Source organism: Perognathus longimembris, chromosome 13 (genome assembly GCF_023159225.1).
Source record: "Perognathus longimembris pacificus isolate PPM17 chromosome 13, ASM2315922v1, whole genome shotgun sequence".
Lineage (NCBI taxonomy): Eukaryota > Metazoa > Chordata > Mammalia > Rodentia > Heteromyidae > Perognathus > Perognathus longimembris.
The window spans coordinates 14,134,662-14,157,583 of record NC_063173.1 but is presented as its reverse complement, the minus strand read 5'-3'; the positions used below and the strand labels follow the sequence as shown (position 1 = coordinate 14,157,583).

Sequence of the window (22,922 nt, the reverse complement as noted above, 5' to 3'; positions counted from 1 at the left end):
ATATGTACTAGGAAGATCATAAATGTTGACTTTAGAAATAAACTATTTGAACAACACTATGTATTGAACATAATTCAGTGATTTAAAAAAAACAATGAATGGCAAAGCAATTAAAAAGGGGGAATAAGAAGGAAAATCATCTCCCAAGTAGACAGTGTTCAAGTGAAGAACAGCATGTAACAACATATCAAGCATGCCATAAATTACTACAGAAATAAGAGGAAGAACATGCTGTATCAAGACTGCCTTTGAGAAGCAATTTTATAAAGGCTTAATATAACATTTTAAGCCAATGTACCTAATTTTTTCCCTCTGTATTTGGTGAGTTTTCTTCACAATATCTATCAGAAAACTGAAATAATTTTGTTCCTTCCTTTGTAGATGCACAGATTTTTGCAATAGAACAATGGCATCAATACCCAATGTTTCTTTGTGTCAGATTGGGAAATATGTATTTCATTTTTATACATTGCTATAGATATTTTAAATTACTTTCACAAATATTTTAAAGAGAAACAAAAGTTATAATAACTTATATATGTATGTGACTATATATGCATGTATATATTTGTATATGCCAATACAAAGTTTCATAATTGATTTTTAGGAAATATAATGAAGTACAAAATTAATTTATTATAAACATTAGTTTAGATAGATGAACTTTTCATAGTTGATAAGAAAGGGCTAACAGTATTTTTCCTTAATAGACCTAAATAATCAACCATCAATAATCAATCTTAAATCCATTGTCCTACAATCAAAGCAAATTAGGAAATCAAGAAACACATAGTTATCCATAAGTCAAAACTAGAACATGTATTTCTGAGAAAACCTGTGCTGTATTCTGAAGACTAGCTTTACTCTGTATAAGATAAAAATGCTACTTTAGGTGCCTTGTGATTCTTGTAGGTACCACTGTAGTCACTAAAACTGATTTAAATTTTACACCAGTTTTTGATGTTCTGTACATGCACAAATCTGTCAATAAGAGAGCCACGTTGATATCAAAGCAATACAATATTTAACACAAAACAGTTTGATTTTTTTCCTACCAAAATGAATTTCAAATTATTTCAATGCTGCATAATGTATTTCTTCTTGGAAGGAAATGAATCCTTGTGAGTCAGTGGCGATGGACAGATGTGTTAAAATAGTAACTTCAGTGCAGAAATATCATTGCTTAGGTACAACTCAAATATCAACTGATGCCTATTCTCCCTTATTAATATCATAGATAGCAGGTTTATTTTTCTCACTAATCATCTTTAAGATCAATTTCTGCTTGTCACATGAAATTGGAGGTTTCCAATTAAGTGTTGCTTATCTAAATGGGTGAAACACATCCACAATTAAGAACAACGGCATGCAGTTACCTTTTGTTTCTTTTGTCCCGCCCCCCCCTTTGGTTTGCCTCCTGTTGTCACTGTTTTTTATTTCAGTACTCTATGCTTTTTGTATTGTGTATAAGTTTAACTGATTTGGAGATGGGAAGGGGAATCACAGAAATGGTGAGACAAAGGACCAAAGGTGAACCAATGCAACAGTGATACTCACAAGATATTATGTTGGAAATGAACTTTACAACTTGGGGGGAAAGGACAGCAGGAAGGGGGTTACAATGTTCAACAAGAATTGTACTCATTTCCTTACATAACTGAAATCCCTCTGTACATCCTCTTTACAATAAAAATAAAAAAGAACTACTGCCTCTTCTGAGAGTCAAGGGAAGGACCAGGGAGAGGCAACAGTGTTCTGATGAATGACAGACTGTTCTAAGGCCATTCTCCTACTTCATATTGTCAGGGGTGACTTATATCTGCTTTACATCATGGCAGACTCTGTTATGTCCTTTTGGTTTGGAGAACGATATGTTCATTGTTCTTAGGAAACATCAAATCAAATCATAGTCTGAAAATTTGTCTTAAAAATATGTTCCAAGGAATCCCTGTTTTTTAGAACATTTCCACTTTCAACCCTGCTGAATGAATACAAGTCTTTATTTCTGAGAATAACTGTCAAGTCACATGTAATCAAAAAGCACTCCCCAGTATCTCTTACTGCCTTAGAAACCTTCATGTCTCTACCCCTCTGCACCTTTGTATTCCCACGAATACCTGGTTTCCTGGCAAAGAAACAAAGATGAAAGCAATCTGGTCCAGATGTACAAATCTTCTTCCTGAAGAATCTCACCATCTTGCTACTTAGGCACAGGCATGCCAATGAACTCTTAAGGACCTTCATAACCGTTATTAAAGCTGAGCCTTTAAAGGATATGCTGAGCTCTATGCCCCAAGGGAATGTTTCGGTAGGTTGGAAATGCAGGTGCTGCTCTGGGGATGAACACCATGGGAGGGAGAAAATGGGTGAGACATAGTATGTGTTCATCTTTCTCTGAGTGCTTGCATGCCAGTGCCCATGGATATTAGAAGGAACACTAACATTTTAATTTAAAAATTCATAATCTTGACATTCATTGCAGAATTGTGTCTCTTTCTGTGTAAGTTCCAGTGGCATGCAAGTTGAACGCACTTAAAAACAGTATGCCCATCACTCACAAACACACTCCTGTTTCCTTTTCTGTATTCACTTCACCTGTTGATATTTAAATTTCACTACTACTAAATCTTTATTACTCACTGAGTCAGACTAGGAACTATGTGGAAAGCACCAGGTAACATGAACTCTGATTCTGATGTTATTTTCCAGTGAGATTACTGAGGAGTATTATCCCAGTGTAAAAATTCACTCATAGTTCAGACTTATTATGTACACATGTCAAATTATAAATAATTAAGCCAGCTGCTGGTGGCTTATGACTATAATAATCCTAGATACTCACAGGACCGAGATCAGAGAACCACAGTTCAAGTCCATCCGGGACAGACAGAACTTGGAGCATCTTTTGTCCAATTAACTCACCAAATGCCAGATGTGGAGGTGTGGCTCAAGCGGTAAGCCTCTAGCTATGAGAGGAAAAGGTGAGGAAGAGAACAAGGCCCTGAGTATAATTAGAAGCAAATGATAATGACAAGCATGGTAGGAGTGCACTGTTGAGATAGTATGCTGATCCATGATGCTTGCTGTCCTTAGTCATATCTACTCATAAGACAGGGGTCAGTAGTTCGAGACCAGCTAGGACAAAACTTTCATAAAAACCCTGTCTTATGAGGCTGGTAATGTGGCTTAGTGGTAGAGTGGTGCTTGCCTAGCATGCATGAAGCCCTGAGTTCCATTCCTCAGTACCACACAAACAGAAAAAACCAGAAGTGGCACTGTGGCTCAAGTGGAAGAGTGCTAGCCTTGAGCAAAAGGAGCTCAGGGACAGCGCCAAGGCTGAGTTCAAGCCCCAAGACTGGAAAACAACAACAACGACAGCAAAACCTGTCTTACCTCAGTGTATATTGCTCATGCCTAAATTTCAGCTATTCAGGTGGCTGAGATCTGAGGATCATGGTTCAAAGCCAGCCGAGGCTGGAAAGTTTCCGTGAGACTTTTATCTCCAATAAACCACCAAAGAGTCAGAAGTGGAGCTGTGGCTCATGTCATAGAGTACATGCAGGGAGAGTGCATAGGCCTGAAGTTCAAGTTTCACGACTGGTACGTACACACACACACACACACACACACACACACACACACACACACACACTCCTATCTTTTTTTTTTTTTTTTTTTTTTTTTGGCCAGTCCTGGGCCTTGGACTCAGGGCCTGAGCACTGTCCCTGGCTTCTTTTTGCTCAAGGCTAGCACTCTGCCACTTGAGCCACAGCGCCACTTCTGGCCGTTTTCTGTATATGTGGTGCTGGGGAATCGAACCCAGGGCCTCATGTATACAAGGCAAGCACTCTTGCCACTAGGCCATATCCCCAGCCCCTACACTCCTATCTTAATCAATAAAAACTAGGAGTGGTGGCATGGCTTTACCTCCTATTGAAAAGATAGTATATTCGTATATTTGTTATTAGTATATTCGTATATTAGTATATTCGTTAGTACGCCAATAATTAAAAGAGTTACAGAATTGAAGTGAAATCATGAGGATCACAGTCCATCAGGCTGGCCTGGGCATAACTGTGAGATCCTATTTGAAAAAACAACGAAATGCAAAAGAGTAAGGGAGCAAGGCTCTGAGTTCAAATTCAGAACTGCAAAATGCCAACAACATAAATGATTTTAACATTATATTTCTTTAATTAGATTATATAAACAATGCTTATATTTCTGCTAATAGGGTGAAATTAACACGGAAAAATGATGAGTTTGTAAAAAGAATTTTTTTTGTCGGTCCTGGAGCCTGAACTCAGGGCCTGGGTGCTGTCTCTGAGCTCTTTTGCTCAAGGCTAGTGCTCTACCACTTCAAGCCATAGCACCACTTCTAGTTTTCTGGTGGTTAGTTTGAGATCAGAGTCTTACTGACTTTCCTGCCTGAGCAGGCTTTAAAGCACTATCCTCAGATCTAAGCCTCCTGAGTACCTAGCATTATACACATGAGCTACCAGCGCCTGGCTGGAAAAAAAATTTTTTTGATATCATCTTTAAATTCTATGATGTGGAAATAAATTCTTTCCTAGCATCTATTTACTTATCGACCTGTTAAGTATCACAATATGTATCAGTTGTATATGCTTTAACAACAAGCCTGGGATGTACCCTGTTACAACATGAATACTTTTGGCTTTGCATTTTTTATTTTACTTTTGCAAAAAAAAATTATACAGGGCTAAATCTTAGCTTAATATTTCAAGTTTTAATTTTGGTTGAAATAATCTTACATAAAATCACATTAACTAATTTAATAAATTTGACACAAACAAATGTCTGGTTTTTGTAACAACCATCAGTACACATTCTAAAATACTTCCATGATCTCCCATGGAAAAATCTTTGTCCATGAAGCCATAGTTTCCTTTCTATACAAGGCAAACATCATTTGTAAATATTTCATGACTATCTCTTCTGGACATTCAGACAAACAAAATCATACAAATCAATGGTTTTCTGTCTGGCTTCTAGTTTAGTATAATGTTCCAAGATTCATCCATGTGATTGCATTACTAATCTTTCATTTCTTTTCCTGGCTGAGTAGTAATCCATTTTAAGGATGTTCCTCATTTTGTTTAATCCTCAAGCAGGTGATGAGCATTTGACTTGTTTCTACTTATTAATAATGCTGCCATCAGCATCTGTTTCTCAGGTTTCGTGGACCTGTTTTCAATGCAATTCTGTTTGGAAACAGTAATTCTTTGCTGTACCACATGATTATTTTGAATTTACTTTTATTTTATTTTTCTGTGCCAGTCCTGGGGCTTGAATTCAGGGCCTGGGTGCAGTCCCTAGAGGGGGTTTGTCTGTTTGTTTTTGCTCAAGGCTAGCACTCTGCCACTTGAGCCACAGCTTCACTTCAGGATTTTTCTGAGTAAGTTTTGGAGATGAGTCTTGGCCTTTGCTGGCTGGGTTAGCTTCAGATGTCAGGCCCCTGAGTAATTAGGATTACAGATGTGAGTCACCAGTGCTTGGCTGCATTTACCTTTGTGGGTTTCTGTCAAACTGTGTTCAGTTTCTACATCATTTTACATTCCTACCACCAAATGCAAGTATTCCTGGGTCTCCTCATCCTTGCCAATGCTTGCTGTTTTCTGGATTTATTTCTCCCTTTGCCATTCCTGGTGGATGCCAGATGCTATCTTCTTGTGATCTTCAGGAAAACAAAGAGTTTGTTTTTTTCCTTTTAGTATTGATGAGAAACTCACAACACACATTTGCAGGGCAGAAAAACAACTGTTAAGTAACTTGGAAACTGCTATCTATCTGCCTGTCTGTCTATATCTATGTATCTATCTATCTATCTAAGTAGGTGTTCAGGAAAAGAGATGGGTGCTGAGCACTGAGACTAGTTCCCATAATCCTTTGTCACTGCCTTTGCTCTTGCCTGAAGAGACAGGGAGGGTAGTGTCACTGAATAGATTTACATAAATACTGCAGCTGAAGCAGTGAAGCTACCTGGCCAGAAAGAAATATAGCCAATCAAAACTCGATATCAAAGAAGGTTGGGAATGGAATAGTAAATAGCCAAATTCACTCTGTTGTCACATCAAAGTCTCCTGCCATTGGTTCAAGCTAACTAAATGTCCAAAGACTAGATAGATAGACACACAGATAGATAGATTTGGGGTTCTACTTGTTAAAGCTAGGACACCTCCTCACGCATTAAAACTTCATTGTATTTGGATTGGCTTTGCTGTCTGAAGCATGTAATATTCCTGTCCCTGAAGCACATGTTATTGGATTCATTCACCATTCTTACTCAGGTAAACTGACTTTGCTCCCAAAGTATGGGTGACAATACGCAAGCCTAACCCGTAATTCATGTCCCATTTACTTATTTCTTACATTAAATAGGTGTGCATATGTGTGTATAAACGCATATATATATACAAACACATATATCTATATGCTTGTATTTGTCTTTGTATGAATGTTTCTGAGTATAAGTGCTTTAATTTCAGAAAATTGATATGAATGATGGATTCAGCATTTTACCCATTTTATTGGTTTGATAAACAATCCTTGCATGTATTTACATTTTGCCTTATCTAATTTTGAAAGTCTTGTGAGGTTTCTTTTCCTCTTTTTTTTTCTTTCAGATGCTTTCACAATGGATTATATAACAATGAGAAAGGGAAGCCCCCAAAGCCTTGGCTACTCCTTTCTCCTTGGAAACCAGGATAGCTTGGAAGTAGCTGACGTTCTCATGCATCATGGAGGCTTCTTGTGTGTCATTTCTTTTGTGAGACCCGACGTAACACCTCTCTGAAGCCTTCCCGAAGCTCTTTGGTTCTCAGTGCATACACCATAGGGTTAAGGGAAGGAGGGATGATGTTGTGTAGCACATTGAGTAGGACTGGAATCAAAGTAGCCCTGGTCTCTGCCAGATGAGTCACTGAAACCACTACCACGACAGTGTAGAAGAAGAGGAGGAGGATGAGAGGGGAGCTACAAGTGCTCAGCGCCTTGGAGACAGCTTCAGCTGAGTTGAGTCTAAGTACAGCACGCAGAATCAAGGCATAAGACACCATAATCAGACTGAGGTCACCCCCCATTCCAACCCATGCCAAGACCAATTGGCAAATACTATCTGGCCTTCTGTCATCACAAGCCAAGCTGGTGACTCCAAGGTTAGAGCAGAGGCAATGGTCAATTTCATTCTGGGAACAAGAATTACGCTGAGATGCAAGCACAGGCACTGGAATGACAAGCAGGCCATTTCTAAGCACCATAAACAAGGTTGCTTTGACGATTAAAGAATTGGTGACAATTGATGAATAACGGAGAGGGTGACATATAGCCACATATCTATCAAATGCCATACAGAGGAAGATCCCAGACTCCATGCCAACAAAGCAATGAATGGCATAAATCTGAGCAAAGCATTCTGGCAGACTAATGATTTTAGCATCAAGCCAGAAGATGGCCAGGATCTTGGGCATGATGGTGGTGGCCAGTCCCATGTCCACCACAGAGAGAATCCCCAGGAAGAGGTACATAGGCTGCTTCAGAGACGGGTCATGGAGATGGTTATGAGGATGAGAAGGTTTGCAGCTATTGCTGAAAGGTAGAGCAGAGCCAGGGGCAGGGAGAGCCAGTGTTGCCAACTGTGAATGCCTGGGAACCCCAGCAGAATGAACTCAGACACCTGCAACTTGGAGATATTGAAGTCCTTGAGTGAGGAAGACACATTCTCCTAAGTGGCAAAAAAGAAAAAAAGACACAATGTGTTTCTCAATGGTTCTTTCTCTGAGCATAAACATAATTAAGCATTATTTTTAAACTGTCGTCATAAAACATCATTTTGTGTTATAACAAGATTTGGTTATAAAGAACTTTGTAGGCCATTCCTTTTTTTTTTTTTTTTTTGGCCAGTCCTGGGCCTTGGACTCAGGGCCTGAGCACTGTCCCTGGCTTCTTTTTGCTCAAGGCTAGCACTCTGCCACTTGAGCCACAGCGCCACTTCTGGCCATTTTCTGTATATGTGGTGCTGGGGAATTGAACCCAGGGCTTCATGTATACGAGGCGAACACTCTTGCCACTAGGCCATATCCCCAGCTGTAGGCCATTTCTTATAGCTAAGATCATTATAGGCTTAAGTTTTATAAACCTTTGGGGTTTGGGGTTTGTTTTTGTGTCCATCATGGGGCTTTAATTCAGGGCCTGGGGCTGACCCTGGACTCCTTTATGCTCTAAACCAGCACTTTATCAGATATTTAATGGGGACATACCTTTGCATTGTTTTCTAGTTGAGTCCTAGAGAACCTATAAACACAATATAAAGACAGGATTTGGTACAAATTGTAAGATCCTTTATTCATTATTGACGTAAGAATGTTTAATATGTTATAGACACATTTAAAAATCCAAGTTCACAGCCTAATGCTGTTGATAATAGCTACCTTGCTGTAGAGCAGATCTCTAGAACTAAATCTGTAAAACGGAAGCTTTGTAAGCACTCAACAATTGCAGCTTAATTCATACCCAGGAGTTACTTACCCACACTATTGTGGGAATGCCCAAGAGAGCCCCAGAAGAATGTCCACATCAGGCTCATTATTTTTCCTCTGATTCCATTATTGTTCACGTACATTTTATTCTATGTGGTTATGCAACAAGCCAAACCTGGACCTGGCAAACAAGCCTGTTCCTTCCACAGAGGGCAGGGCTATGAGTTTTACAAAGTTGGTTAGAAGCCCCTAAAGACTCTCTTCCTCTACTTTACTCACTTAAACTTTTCCTCAATATGACTACTGCAGCAACCCTCTAGTCGTCTTTGTTTTCATTTCTTCTGCCAACAGTATATTCTGCCAACATCAATAATCCTTTTAAATTTGTTATTCTTTAGCTTAAAATAATGTATGCTTACTTATCACTCAAATAAAGCCCATATTGTAGTTGCTAGGGCCCAATGCCCTCTCAGATATGACTTGAATCCTCTTGGCTTTAACTTCCATATGCCCAGTTGTGCATGGTGCCTGAGGTATTTTGTACTTACAATAGCTTTTATTTTTGCAATACATTTCATTCTCAGCTTTTGCCACAGTGGCAATGATTTTCAGATTTATAAGTCATGTATCAAGGTTTTAAAATGATACCCTTCAGTAGGATGCTGGTAATTTAATTGTATCACAGGTTTATTCTTCATATATAAGGGTTAACCGTAGAACAATCTGAAGGAAAATAAACAAGGTTATCAAGAACCAATTATTAAAAACGACATTTTCCTTTCAGACATGTCCTCCAACTCCCATGTATGAGTAAATATATATGCCCTAGAGATGTGACAAACTTTTATTTATAACAAATAAAATTTGACAAACAGTAAAACCCTGTGAATCTATCCACTAAATAAAATATTTGATGACTAAATGGCACAGACATTGTAAAGAAGCTAGTTTTGCTCTGAGTTTTTAGATGTGAGTTTTCAAAGAAGTTCATCACAATAACTCCATCCTTGCACTATGTAAAAATGTGAGCCACTTGACTATGCAAAACTAAGTGTGTTTGGGATATATTCATTTATTACTTCACAGTGTCACAATCACACAGCCTTTTATAGTTAATATATCCCCAGTTTTTTCTTTTTAAGTTCAACAGTTTATTAATTTATTATTATACAGTGATAAAGCATAATTGTGCATTTTTGTGGGAAACAAAGTGGTGCTATGATTTTTAATACCATATAGGATGAAGTTAATGTATCCATCACTTCAAATATTTAGTCTTTTTGTGATTAGAATATTATAAATTTATTCTCAGCAACATTGAAATATGCAGTGATCAATCATGGGTGCTATTCGATATTCTGTACAAGTGATCTTGAAAAGATGACTTACTCCTCTTACCTAATGAAGTGTCCTTTCTTTTTTTTCCTTCCTTCCTTCCTTCCTTCCTTCCTTCCTTCCTTCCTTCCTTCCTTCCTTCCTCCCTCCCTCCCTCCCTCCCTCTTTCTCTCCCTCCCTTCCTTCCTTCCTTCCTTCCTTCCTTCCTTCCTTCCTCCCTCCCTCCTTCCCTCCCTCCCTCCCTCCTTCTCTCCCTCCCTTCCTTCCTTCCTTCTTTCTTTTATTTCCTTATTTTTTGTTATTGTAAAGATGATGTATAGAGGAGTTACAGTTATGTAAGTCAGGTAATGAGTATATTTCTTTTTGAAAAGTGTCACCTCTTTTCAGACTTTCTTCCAGTTTTTCCCTCCCATTCCCACCCCACCCACAAGTTGTATAGTTCATTTTCAACATTGCTGCTGCATTTGTTCTCCCTTTGTCCCACCATTTCTGTGCTCCTCCCTTACCCTCCCCCCAAAGGATTCTTTAGATTATTAAGACCCTATTTGCAGCCCCTCCTGCAGACTCTGATAAATATGAGCAAATTTTTCTGCTTTTCTGAGCAAACTTACTTTAGATACCACATATGAAAGTGCACATATAGTATTAACTCTCTGCTTGAGTTATTTCAACTAACATACTGTTCTCCTCACCCCTTTTATGTGCTCACAAATGTCTTCATAATTCCTGATGTGTGGCTCTCCGGTGTGCAAATAAACCACATATTCTAATGGGGTGCCAGTGGCTCACTCCTGGAATCCTAGCCACTCACTAGGCAAAGATCTGAAGATCACAGCCCCTAGCCAGCCCAGGCAAAAGAATCCCTGAGACTCTTATTGCTAATAACCAACAATAAGCTAGAAAAGAAACTGTGACTGAAGTGGAAGAATGCTAGCCTTGAGCAAAAGAAAAAAAAATCTCAGGGACAGACAGCGCCCAGGCTCTGAGTTCAAGTTCCAGGACTGACACCAAAAAAAGTGTATATACAAATATTGAAAATGAAGGTAATTTAACAGCTTTTCAGACAGGCAACATCTATTGTGCCATAGGGGCCTATTCTTTTTTCTTTTTCCAAATCCTGTGCTCAGTTCCTTTTATAAAGGAATTACAAGCCTCTGTAGCCTAATGTTTAAAAAAAGGATTGAAAACTTTTGGAAGCTGTTGCCAAAACAATTTTAAGTTGAGAATGGAAGATCAAATGCTCTGAGATTAACCAAGGTGACCTTGACTAGTCTTCAGAACTTACCAAGGTTATGAGACAAGATTCAGAGCCCGAGGTCTTGTCAAAGGAAGGAGCTTCTGGAAAGTCAAACATGACATTTTGGAAAGGAGGTTTTATTTTTTTTTTAATGTGATGATGGTGTGTTCTAAACTGAGATAATAGCACAGATATTATAAGCATCCAGAATTTATGGAAAGTATTACCAGCTCAGTGATCTAAGCATATGTGATCTCCTTTGGAGACACGACCAGAAAGGCCCACAGAGAGAGCTGAATTCCTCAGATGTTAAATCCCCAAAGCATTGCAAAGAGACTAACTCAGAGACATGTTTCCTATTCATATTATATAAGAACTTACATAAATAGATAAACATATTCATTCAGGAAAACAAGATTCCATAATGGATGGGAAATTCTGTACTTTTTAGAAGATTGAAAATTCTGTTTTTAGCAGCTTTCTTTAAGTATTTTTAGATCTAGCGAACATTTCTGAACATTTCTTGTAGGTTTAGAAAACACAGTCGGTGGTTGGTGCAAACTGATGAATAAATTAGTCCTCTTACCTTTTCTCATAGAAATTGGGGGTAAGAAAATACAATACTGAATTTAAAAATCAAACAATAATGATTTCTCCTAAAACCAAATACATGAGAAAGATTTAAATGTATTGCATGTTTGGGGAGCAAAAAGCACTATTCTGGGAACTTAAAAATTCCAAAATGAGAGGGATCTTAGAATATTCCAGATGACAATAAATGTGGCTGATCAACCCTCTAAGATGTAGGGTATAGTGTAAATGATAATTTGTAAATAAAATTATGCCAGAATAATATAGGGCTATCGAGAGGTTTCAAGGAGATTTATTCTTAGGTGATAGGAATGATAATATTTATAAATAAATATTTTCATTGTATGAAATAATATTTATAAATGAGTATTTTCATTTATTTCAGCTAAGAATAATTCTAAGGTCTTGTTCTAGACACTGCAATAGAATGTGTTGTCACACCTAGATTGGTGAAAGGAGGACCAGATTGTAGAAGAGAATAAATGCACTCTAGTAGATTCTTAGTGTATACTGAAAATATTAAAGCTAAACATTGAAAAAAAACTTGAAGACAATAAACTCTCTCTAATATACTGTAATGTGTTCCACTTGTAACTAACTTTCTCCAAGTTTCTGTCATGCTTTTTCGTTTGTGTAACTGTCCTGAATTGAACAAGTGTGTACTAGAAGTCCAAATTTCCATTGTTGTTGGTTAAATTTCTGTGAATGTCCTAAATAATGATATTTTCTCTGTTTTACATTGTTCTGCTACATTAGTTCTGTAGGATTTAGTCTTGTGGGTAATTGCTCCAGGATCCTACTACTTTGTTTGTTTGGTTGGTTGGTTAGTTTTGGTTATTGTTTTGTTCTTAATTTTCTTAGACGTTATCAGTGAGACTTGAATTACAAAGATCACAGTGTGAGAAATGTAGGTGGATGGTGATTGACATGTCAATAATTTTCATGTTTCATAAAAAATGAGTGAAGAAGGATCAACCATCATGCTCACTGGGCAACACTAATCTCTCCCAGAAAGGCTCCATCAGGACTGACAGGAGGATGCGTCCTTCCCTTCCCACCCCTCACCCATACTGCAGGGCTTGTTACAGGATTTGAAACCTGGTATGCTTTCATCTGAAAGAATCCTGAAAGCACAGACTTGGGGCTACTCAGCTTCCATCCTACAGCCAACAGGCGTTGTAGAGAGAAGCAAGAGTGGGCAAACGTTGGCCACACTAATGTGACACACTATGTGACTCACTAAGTGGTAGTGAGGGGAACAGATTAAGGTTTAGACTGTTTGGACTTTTGACCACTGCCCAGAGGAACATAGTATAGGAGACTGTGATAGACAGAATGTCAAAAATCCCAACCAAGACAATAACACCAGGCTATAGATGATATTTCCACAGGATAATGTGGCTACCAAGGTTGGGTCACAGTAGGTATGGGACATTTTATGTCCTCTGCAGTAGGGAGAGTGCTTAGTGAAAACAATGAATGGAATTATAAGTGACACCCGTCAATGGTGAAGAACCCAGCCTTTGCCATGGCGGAATTGGTGAGGATGGTGTATAGTGCAGAAGATCGCAGAAGGCCATATAGTGGACTGGGGCTATGGAAATGAGCACCTCAGACTCCATCCTTAGGATGGAAACTCCTTAAACTTGAAATATTTGGACCAGACATACAACAAAGCCTATTTTATTAAGGCAGAATCAGAATATGTTGAAGTTTTTTAAAGACTTTACTAGACCATATGACAAGATTTGTTAAGAAAGCATTACTAAAAAATAATTCATAGCCCTGTAGAGTAAGTCCTCAGGGGATGAAAGGGAGGAGTGCACCATTCTCAATCACAGCCACCTATTGGAGCAGAATAGAAAGGAAAGCCAGACGTTCCTGTCTGTTATCCACCCCTGGGATTCCACGGAGAAGGGACAAGGCTGATGTCAGTTTTGTTTGATTCCTCTAGTCAGGGGATGCTTGGAAATTCTCCTCCTGACATAAATGTACAGGAGATACATTAATATGAATATTAAAAAAATTATTGTAGAGGTGATGTACAGAGGGATTGCAGTTACATAAGCCAGATAATGAGTACATTTCTTTATGAACAATGTCACCCTCTCCCTCATGAATATTTTTTAATTGGTAAATCTTGTGAAATGTCCAGTCCTCAGTTTAATGTTAGTGACTGAGTTTTAAATGACATTTCAGCTTTACAATATCAACATACTCATTTCCATTTTAGAAAAATCAAAGCTCAGCACTCTCAATTTTAGAACATTATTTCCTGCAGTACAATTCTGAGTTTGTTAGAATTTTAATTTAGTTGGGTACCAGTGGCACATGCATATAATCCTAACTGCACAAGAGCAAGAGATCTAAGGATCTTGGTCTGTAGTCAACCTAGAAAGAAAAATCCATGAGCCTCTAACTCCAATTATCAGGGGAAAAAAGGCAGGCTCAAATGTTAGAGTTGCAGTTATGAGCAAAAACTACCTAAACAAATGAACCACACCAGAGTTCAAGCCCTAGTACCTGCACAAAAAGTATATAAGTATGTATATCCTTTTTATTTCTCTCTCTATATATATTACTTTCATTATATATGTATATATGCATATATTACATGCATCATATATATGTTACATATATAATATAGAGAGAAATTCATTTATTAGGAAGATATACTATATAGATGATGTTTTAATATATCTGACAATTTTATTCTCACTACTTCTGTTTTTTAAAAATGCAGTTAGTCTATAAGCTTTTGACTATTTTGTTCACGTATTTGACTCAGTTGGTACTTTTTTGCCTCTTTAAATAGTTTCTAATTTTGCAGCTTTATTTTTAAGTCCATTTTAACAGTCTGAAGATGCTTATAGCAAGTCTGTGATAATAGAATGTTTCCTTCATAATAAAGGAATGCAAGAGAATTTATTTTATATCCAAGCATTTGTCTTTAATTCTATTTTAACCACATGGCCCATACAACATAGTCACCTAGAAATTTTAGTTACTCATCAAGTCTCCCAAAATATCAACAGATAACAAACTGACAAAGGTATTTCCAATATGAGAGATTAATACATACTAAAATTATTCTGTTTTCTTTTTATAAAGGTAGTATTAGTTGTTCAGAACTAGTTTTATTCATACATTTAAAAGTTTCAGGTCCCATGTAGGTTCAATACACTGGCTAAATGATACATTGGCTAAACTTAATCCATAGTGACAGTGATAATCATAAATTTAAATTTGCAACATGGTTTGGCAAATTCTGAAGTTACAATGGCTTAGTAACTAAAAATACTGGTATTTTATTTCTATATTTGGAAATACTGTTTTTATTTTTTCTTTATGGGCCTCATTCAAAATTTTTTGTCCTTGTGTAATTCCTTTAAGATTGGAATTTATAAATTTTGTAGCCAACACTCTGGATGCTGAGAGAAAAGATTTGCACCTTCAAGGACTTGTAATCCTACCTACTCAGGAGGCTGAGATCTGAGGATCACTGTTTAAAGCCAGCTAGGGCAGGCAAGCCTGAGAGACTCTTATCTCCAGCTAACCAGCAAAAAGCTGGATGGGCCCACCCTGTAATTCCAGCTACTCCGGAGGCCAAGATCTAAGAATCACAGTTCAAGACCACCCTGAGTAGGAAAGTCTGTGAGACTCTTCTTTTTTTTTTCTTTTCAAATTGTGAGACTCTTATCTCTAGTTAACCACCCAAAAATCCAGAAGTGAAGCAGTGGCTCAAGTGGTAGCATGCCAGTCTTGACTATGAAAGCTTCAGGCCTTGAGTTCAAACCCCAGTATCAGAACAAAAAAAATGGAAGCCAGAAAAACAGGTATGGTAGAGTGTCACTTGTATATAAAAAAGCATTGTGAGAGCTTGAGGTTCTGAGTTCAAAGCCCAGTATCTACACACATAAAAAAAAGTATGTAGATAGTTGTGTAATGAGATAGTTGTGTTTTGTTGTTGTTGTTGTTGTTTGTTTGTTGTCTTGCTTGTGTGTGGATTGTAGGGCTTGAACTCAGGGCCTGGGCACTGTTCCTGAGCTTCTGTGCTCAAGGCTAGCACCCTACCACTTTGAGCTACAGGTCCATGTGTAGTTTAGTTTTCTGGTAGTTAATTGGAGATAAGAATCTCATGGCTGTTCCTACCTAGGCTGGCTTTGAACCACGATCCTCAGAACTCAACCTCCTGAGTAGCTAGGATTACAGCAATGCTCGGACAGATAGTTTACTTCTAGTGTATGTTTATGGGACATAAATTGATAGAACATTTTAGAGGAGAGGTTGTATATGGGAGCTGAGTGTGAGGAAACTGTTATAGACCATAGACAGGTAAAAGCATGGACATGTGACACTGAGATCTCAGTTAAAGTGAGAATTTATGAGCAGGCAGTGCTTCAGATATGTGTACGACTTTTCTCAGATATGCTCCACACTCTGTGTATAAGAACCTGTGACCCCCCAATATAAGATTGTTCCAGAATTGGGGCTGTAGGTTTTTGAGCTGGCAAGACTGTCAGTTTGAAAATAATTTAAAATTAGTCTAATTAAGGAAATATAGTATTTAGAATGCTATATACTGTTATATAAAACGGTCTTGCTGCATAGTTCTGGCTGATTATGATCTTATGAGCTTATCTCAATTTCCAGAGTGCCAAGGTTATATGAACATCATACCATGCATGCTAGAATTTTGAGTCAGTTTAAAAAAGATATTAAGACTATCTACCCTTGGGAAGTAAAATGAAATATTAGAACCAGTGTCATCCCCTGCACTGACTGAATTCTATAGCGACATAATGTTTAACTTTTATTATTATTATTACCCAATATGGTTTATTACCAATATACTTTATTAAATTACAACATATACAGTTTCTCCCACCTATATAAAGTATTCCAATCAGAACATTTATTTTCCCAAAACTCAGAGCTTTCAAAATATAAATTTTATTTTTCTAATTTAAAGATTGATATTTCTCAAGGATGGGAAGTTTTGTGAATATTGTGAATGTTGGGGGAGTGGTGGGAAATTGCATTCCATACATCTAAAAATGGGGTGGCTTATTGAGAGGTTGACAAGAAGAAAATAGGTCGTAGGAAAAAAGTCAAAGTGAAAGAAATGGATGAGAATGTTGAAAGGGGTTACATTGATCAAGATATATTGTATTCATAAACTGCTTTGTTGCATGGCAATTCCTTTGTAAACTACGTAAAGTTAATTAAAAATTAAAAAATGATCATTGTTACTGGAATGTAATAGAGCAATTTCTAAAGCTACTTGTCTTGGAGCTCAGAAGGCATAGCACTTATAATAACCAGTTTCCAGTCATAATGTCATGGATACAGTTTAAAGCTTTTACCACTTATGATTAAGTAAGATTAATCAGCATTTTTCTTCCTTTCATAAATAAACAGATCAATTAATAAATCATGAGTGAATAGCTAAAACTTTCTACTCTGATTTGAATAAGTGGCTGTCATTTGCACATTCAAAAAAAATAAGAAGCAGTGATTTCTGAAAGTCCATCTCAATGATATTAATGTGTAAAAATATTTGAAAATTATGCATTGAAGGTTAAATCCAAGGTCATTTGGGTTTGCTTAGATTTGCTTTCTAAGAGCTGGAGACAGATATTCATGAAGTGGATAGTCCAAGTTTAGAAATAAAGACCTATTCCCAACCTCTCCTGTACCCTCAACCAGAGAAGTTCTAATGTTCCAAACAAAAAAAAATTCCATTTCAATTCCTCATTCTGCTGCTAAGGCGTATTGTGGGTAATAGTGGATCTTTTTCCTCTTCCTAGTTTGAAGTTCTGATGGAGAATAAAGGATTTGTGCAAAAGCATCCTAAATCCCATGTGATTCGAATTTCTTTAAGTGGAGCTTTATTGCCCAATCTCCAAATCCTTACCCACGGTAAGATATCAGTGTCAGACTAAAATAGGACACCAGGAATTCCTGCTGTAAGTAATGGGAGAGGACCAGGACATGAGGAAACCTTGTGGCTATGCAGAGTCTGGTCTGAACTTGAATGGAGAGCCTTTCTCCAAGGCAGAACTAGCTGTTCCCAATACCTAGGTACCATCCGGGAAGTTGGAAGAATCTTTCTATGTTCACATTTGCCTAGATCAAAAGGAAGCATGCAAAAGCTCCTGGCTCTCCCTGTGATTATCATTTTTAGACATGAGCAGAAGTTTCTACGAAGCATATTACCCCTCTACTGAAAGGTCTTTCTAGTTTCAAATACTGAGGACTTAACCTTGGAAAGCTGTGCTTTGCCTCTTGCTTTTCCCACATCCCTTCTATATTCTAGGGTTATTTGGATGCCTTGGACCGTGTTGCTTGTCCCCTTTGAAATGCCCTGGTAACCCTTGCACGGATCTCCTTAGTCTTCACTCCATAGACTACAGGGTTAAGAGCAGGCGGGAAGAGCAGATACACATTGGCCAGGAGAATGTGAATGTGGTGTGGAACGTGGTGGCCAAAGCGATGTGTAAAAAAAGAAAAGAGGGCTGGCGTGTAAGAGATAAGGATGACACAGACGTGGGAGCCACAGGTCCCTAAGGCCTTGGATCGAGCTTCACGGGATGAGAGGCGAAGGACAGCTTGCGCGATGAGGGCGTAGGAGAGGCCAATGCAGAACAAGTCAACCCCAATGACCAGCAGGGCGGCTGTCAGCCCATAGACACGGTTAGGCCTGGTGTCTCCGCAGGCCAGCTTCACCACAGCCATGTGCTCGCAGTATGTGTGGGGGATCACATGACTTTGGCAGAAGCTCAAACGCCCAATGAGGAAGGGACATGGGAGCATGAGTAAGGAGCCTCGAGCCATGGCTACCACCCCGATGCGGGCAATGATGGTATCGGTCAGTACAGTAGCGTAGCGGAGTGGGTGGCAGATAGCCACGTAGCGGTCAAAGGCCATGGCCAGCAGCACAGTGGACTCCATCATGCAGAAGGCATGAATGAAGAACATCTGGGCCAGGCACGCAGAGGCAGAGATGTGCCCAGCTCCACACCAGAGGATAGCCAGTAGTTTGGGGACAGTGGAGAAGGAGGCAGCTAAGTCGATGGTGGAAAGCATACACAGGAAAAGGTAGACAGGCTTGTGCAAGGTTGGTTCAGTGGCAACAACCACAAGGATGGTGATATTGCCCACAATGGTGGCTGTGCCCAAGCAGCACACGGGGAGGGAGAGCCACAGGTGGAATTGTTCCAGACCTGGGATGCCCAGCAGAAAGAAGATGGAAGGATCCTGGTGAGTGTGATTAGGAGATTCCGTGACCTGGCCAATCGTGCTGGACATCTTCTGTGGTCAGAGGCCCCCCTACAGTATCACATGACCTGGAGAGACAACACCCAACAGGAATGTGATGGCTCCTAACTTTACAATCTTTGCAAAACTTCAGCATCCACAGAATGGCAACTAGAACAGTCACTATACTTTGGAGTTATGGGAGTCATATGGCTTAATATTTGTAAAATGTTTTGCATGGTACTTAACATATAATACTTGTTGAATAACATAAATAATTATGACAAAAGGCTCAAGTACACATTTAGACAAATCCTGATTATCTCTTGGCTGAAGGTTATCCTCTTAAATAAAAGGAGAGGGAAGGGACACACTGCATGATTTTAGGAATATACCAAATACCCAACATGATATTATGAAGTATGGGAAGCGATTAGATGAGACCATCAGTCTAAAATACATGCCCATCACTGAGTAATGTTGAACATTCAGTCTTCATGTCCCCTGAGATGGAATAGGTTTGGACTTAGTGTTTGGTTCTCAGACATTAATTTTTTGTTTTAATATTACCCTAGTAGTTTCCATCCACTTTGATATTTTTATATTTTAATATGTATTTTACATTTTTATATTTTGTATTTTTATATGCCTGCTCTACCACTGAAACTGTGTAAGGCTCTTTGCTTGCCTTTATATATCTACTCTTTCTTTCCCCACAGGTTGAAATTAACTGATTTGAACTTCATTCTATGTCTAAAACAGAAAATGTCAACCTTTACCTACTCTCTTCTCTACCAATTCTTTACTATATTCTGTCTGCAGTATTTGGTGAGTTTAAAGAAAGTCTTCTCTTTCTCAGCCTTTCACAAAAATGAGCAGTGATTCTGTAAGCTCACATTCACTTGTACCTTGATAGTAATGACCCGTCACTGTTTGCAGGAAAGTCGTATTCTATTCCCTCACTTATCCTTCTTTTCCTACATAGCTAGTCCCAAAATGGACTCATACACAGAGGTAGTTGAATAGAAGGAAATTTTCAGGACAGGGTGCAATGGAAAGGGAAGCAAGGAGAAATAGTAGTGGTTGTTAGGATGTAAGCTGAGAAATCATTTTAGCTGTGAGTTTGAAAAATGGAAATGAGAAATTCACTACTCAGAATTCATTTGCACTTACTCATCCACAATTATTGAAGGCACATGCTGTATATAACCAACCTGATTCTAGAAATCAGGTCATGCACAGGTCTGTACAAAACCCAGGGCACGTTGGGAGCTGAAGAATATTCCAGGGGAACCAAGGGTTTGCCACAGCTCTCTTACTCTGCATGTTCATGTAGACAGGGAGGAGGGGCAAACTCTCCTACTCCTTCACGGACCAACCGCACAGTGTACATAGTCACTGGAAAAAATAAATTCAGAGAAGATACTCCATTTTTGAACCACACAGTGTTCCTTTGTTATAACGCAATGACATCTTTTTATTTATTTATTTATTTTTTTGGCCAGTCCTAGGCCATGAACTCAGGGCCTGAGCACTGTCCCTGGCTTCTTTTTTGCTCAAGGCTAGCACTCTGCCACTTGAGCCACAGCGCCCCTTCTGGCCATTTTCTGTTTATGTGGTGCTAAGGAATCGAACCCAGGGCCTCATATATATGAGGCAAGCACTCTTGCCACTAGGCCACATCCCCAGCCCAACGCAAAGGCATCTTAAGAGACTAAACACTATCAGAAAGCCCAACCATGTTGGTAAACAAGATTAATTACCCACACTTTACTGTTGTTCTCACAGAGATGGGGACAAACTGAAGGAGTGGAGGTTGATGAAACTCAGAGCCAATCGACCACATGACCTTCAGTGAAGAGAAGGATAGTTGTGATTTATAACAGGGAAAGAGGAGCGTCTGGAACACACTGCTGTGTGAGATTATGCCCTGGAGGTCAGTGTCACCAAATATCTAGGTTTCCAATCATTTCAAGGAAGGTAATTTTCTTCCCGAAGAAGAAACATATTAGAGAAAAAAATATGGACTTGACCAAATACATGACCATTATTTGTAGTTATCAGCAACCTGGGACAGCTCAGCAGGATGTCGGTGCAGAATAAATGAGGAAAGAGAGAGAGAGAGAGAGAGAGAGAGAGAGAGAGAGAGAGAGAGTATTAAGCAACTGTGGAACCAGAGGATTCAGTGCTCACTGGCTTCTGAACCCCATGTCTCTGTTAGCAAGCCTATCTATTAAGTTTAGTACAGGAATGGTTCCCATGGGTATACATAGAAAACAAGGCTGTTTATTGTGTGGCTCCCTTATTGTTTTGGGAGAGAAGTCTGTAGCCCAAGCATAATTCAAACATGTTTTCCACCCTATCTGTCTTTCAAGGTCCTGCTCTTAGCCCTTCTAGCACTATCTGTGGAGGCAACTTTCTAACCGCTTAACTCATCCCAGGTCTCACGGCTCAGCTTCAGAGTTCTCTACAATTATCAATTTACATTTTGTAAACCTCCTCTTAATAGTCAGGCAAGTATGCCCACCACATCTCATGCTTGTCTGCTTATATCCCTTGAAGAGAAAGGACATCTCCAGATACAGGCATCTGGAGGTCTTAAAGCACAGTTAGCTGTGGTTAAAAATCAGTTCTACTTTGGAATATACCAATCTGGGCATAATTTCCCTCTGATTAATAGTGCTGGCTTGAATAAGTCAATTTTCAGTAGAATCCTGTAGTTTCCTCTGTAACATGGGATCACAACTCTTTGCATGATGGTGAGAATTTAACAAAATGTGACTATGGAATTGTGTGGCCCAAAGGAAGTGGTCAGCAGATGTCATTTACCATTGAAGTAGTCTTCTTTTTAGATTTTTTTTTTTTTTGTCAGTTGTGGGGCTTGAACTCTGGGCCTAGGGCATTGTCCCTGAGCTCTTCAGCTCTCAGCTAGTGATCTACCACTTTGAGCCACAGCGCCACTTCTAGTAGTCTTTTTAATGGAACAATAATTTCATAGCCAAAACAGATATCTCCCTGCAGTTTCTTAACCAACTAGAATTTTGTCTTAGCTTAATATATATATATATACATATATAATAACTGCTTTGCACTCAATGTAGTTTGTCTCTTTATAAGACCAACTTATTGATAAACAAATAACCTTTGTAAATTTTTGTCTGTATATCCTTTAGTGTCTCATTAGGAGACTGGAAAATAATTAGTTTCAATGATTGCCCTCTGCCAAAATGGGTACAGCCAGCTATGATTTAGGAGTACTCCTTGAGTTAAGGTGAGTCTCTACATAGCACAAAATGGACAGGAAGTCAGACTGAAGAGGCAGAAAAGCCTCAATCACCACATTCCTTCCAACTACTTAGTTTATGCCGCACATGTCCTCAGCTTTCAGTTCAATCACTCACCCACATAATGGCATCTTAATTTGATAATTCCTTGCAAGGCCTTCCTGTTATTGAGATTTCTGATTCTAAGTTCAGTGATTTTTTTTTCCTCGGTATAAGCTAGAATTAGCATGGATTTCCACATACTCCTTGACTAGATTGGGTCCTAATTCAATTAATATAACTAAGCAATTCCCATAGTCTTTTTCTTTCTAAGAACGCCAACCTACACACACACACACACACGCACACACACACATACCCTTCATAGGGCCACACACTCCTCCTCTTACTCCTTTCCACACACATTATTATTCCACCTAACTCCCAGGTCCCTACTTTCACATGTTCCTTGTACAAAATATTTTGTCATATTGATCAACATGTGTGGCCCTTCTCGTGTGCACTCCACTTTGAAGCTGTCCCTCTGACCCCATCACTAATCTAAACATTTATCATGGCTTTAAAGACATTGCTTTCAGTAAGCCAGAAGTTCTCGCATCCCAAGTAAGAGTACAAGTGAAAGACTTCCTATGCCTTGAAGCCAGGCCCCTAAGTCTACCGGAAGAAGAGCTCAACTAAACCCAGGCTGCCTCTGTCCATTGTGAGAACAGTTGGGGA

At 38.8% G+C, this 22,922-nt stretch overlaps 2 protein-coding genes across 2 annotated transcripts; both read right to left on the bottom strand.

The window, feature by feature from the left end:
- Positions 1-6,779: 6,779 nt before the first annotated feature.
- Positions 6,780-8,369, bottom strand: LOC125362396 (olfactory receptor 56B1-like). Its single transcript, XM_048361248.1, is given in 3 exon segments — positions 6,780-7,570; positions 7,573-7,744; positions 8,280-8,369. Coding segments are annotated over 3 exon segments (1,053 nt in total).
- A 9,613-nt stretch (positions 8,370-17,982) lies between these two features.
- LOC125362122 (putative olfactory receptor 52P1) lies at positions 17,983-18,972 on the bottom strand. The gene has a single exon (XM_048360786.1). It carries the CDS (start codon positions 18,970-18,972, stop codon positions 17,983-17,985), a length of 990 nt encoding a protein of 329 aa, XP_048216743.1.
- Positions 18,973-22,922: the final 3,950 nt, after the last annotated feature.

Bases quoted from the DNA above. Each gene is read 5' to 3' on its own strand.
- LOC125362122 (XM_048360786.1), bottom strand. From the start codon at position 18,972: ATGTCCAGCACGATTGGCCAGGTCACGGAATCTCCTAATCACACTCAC.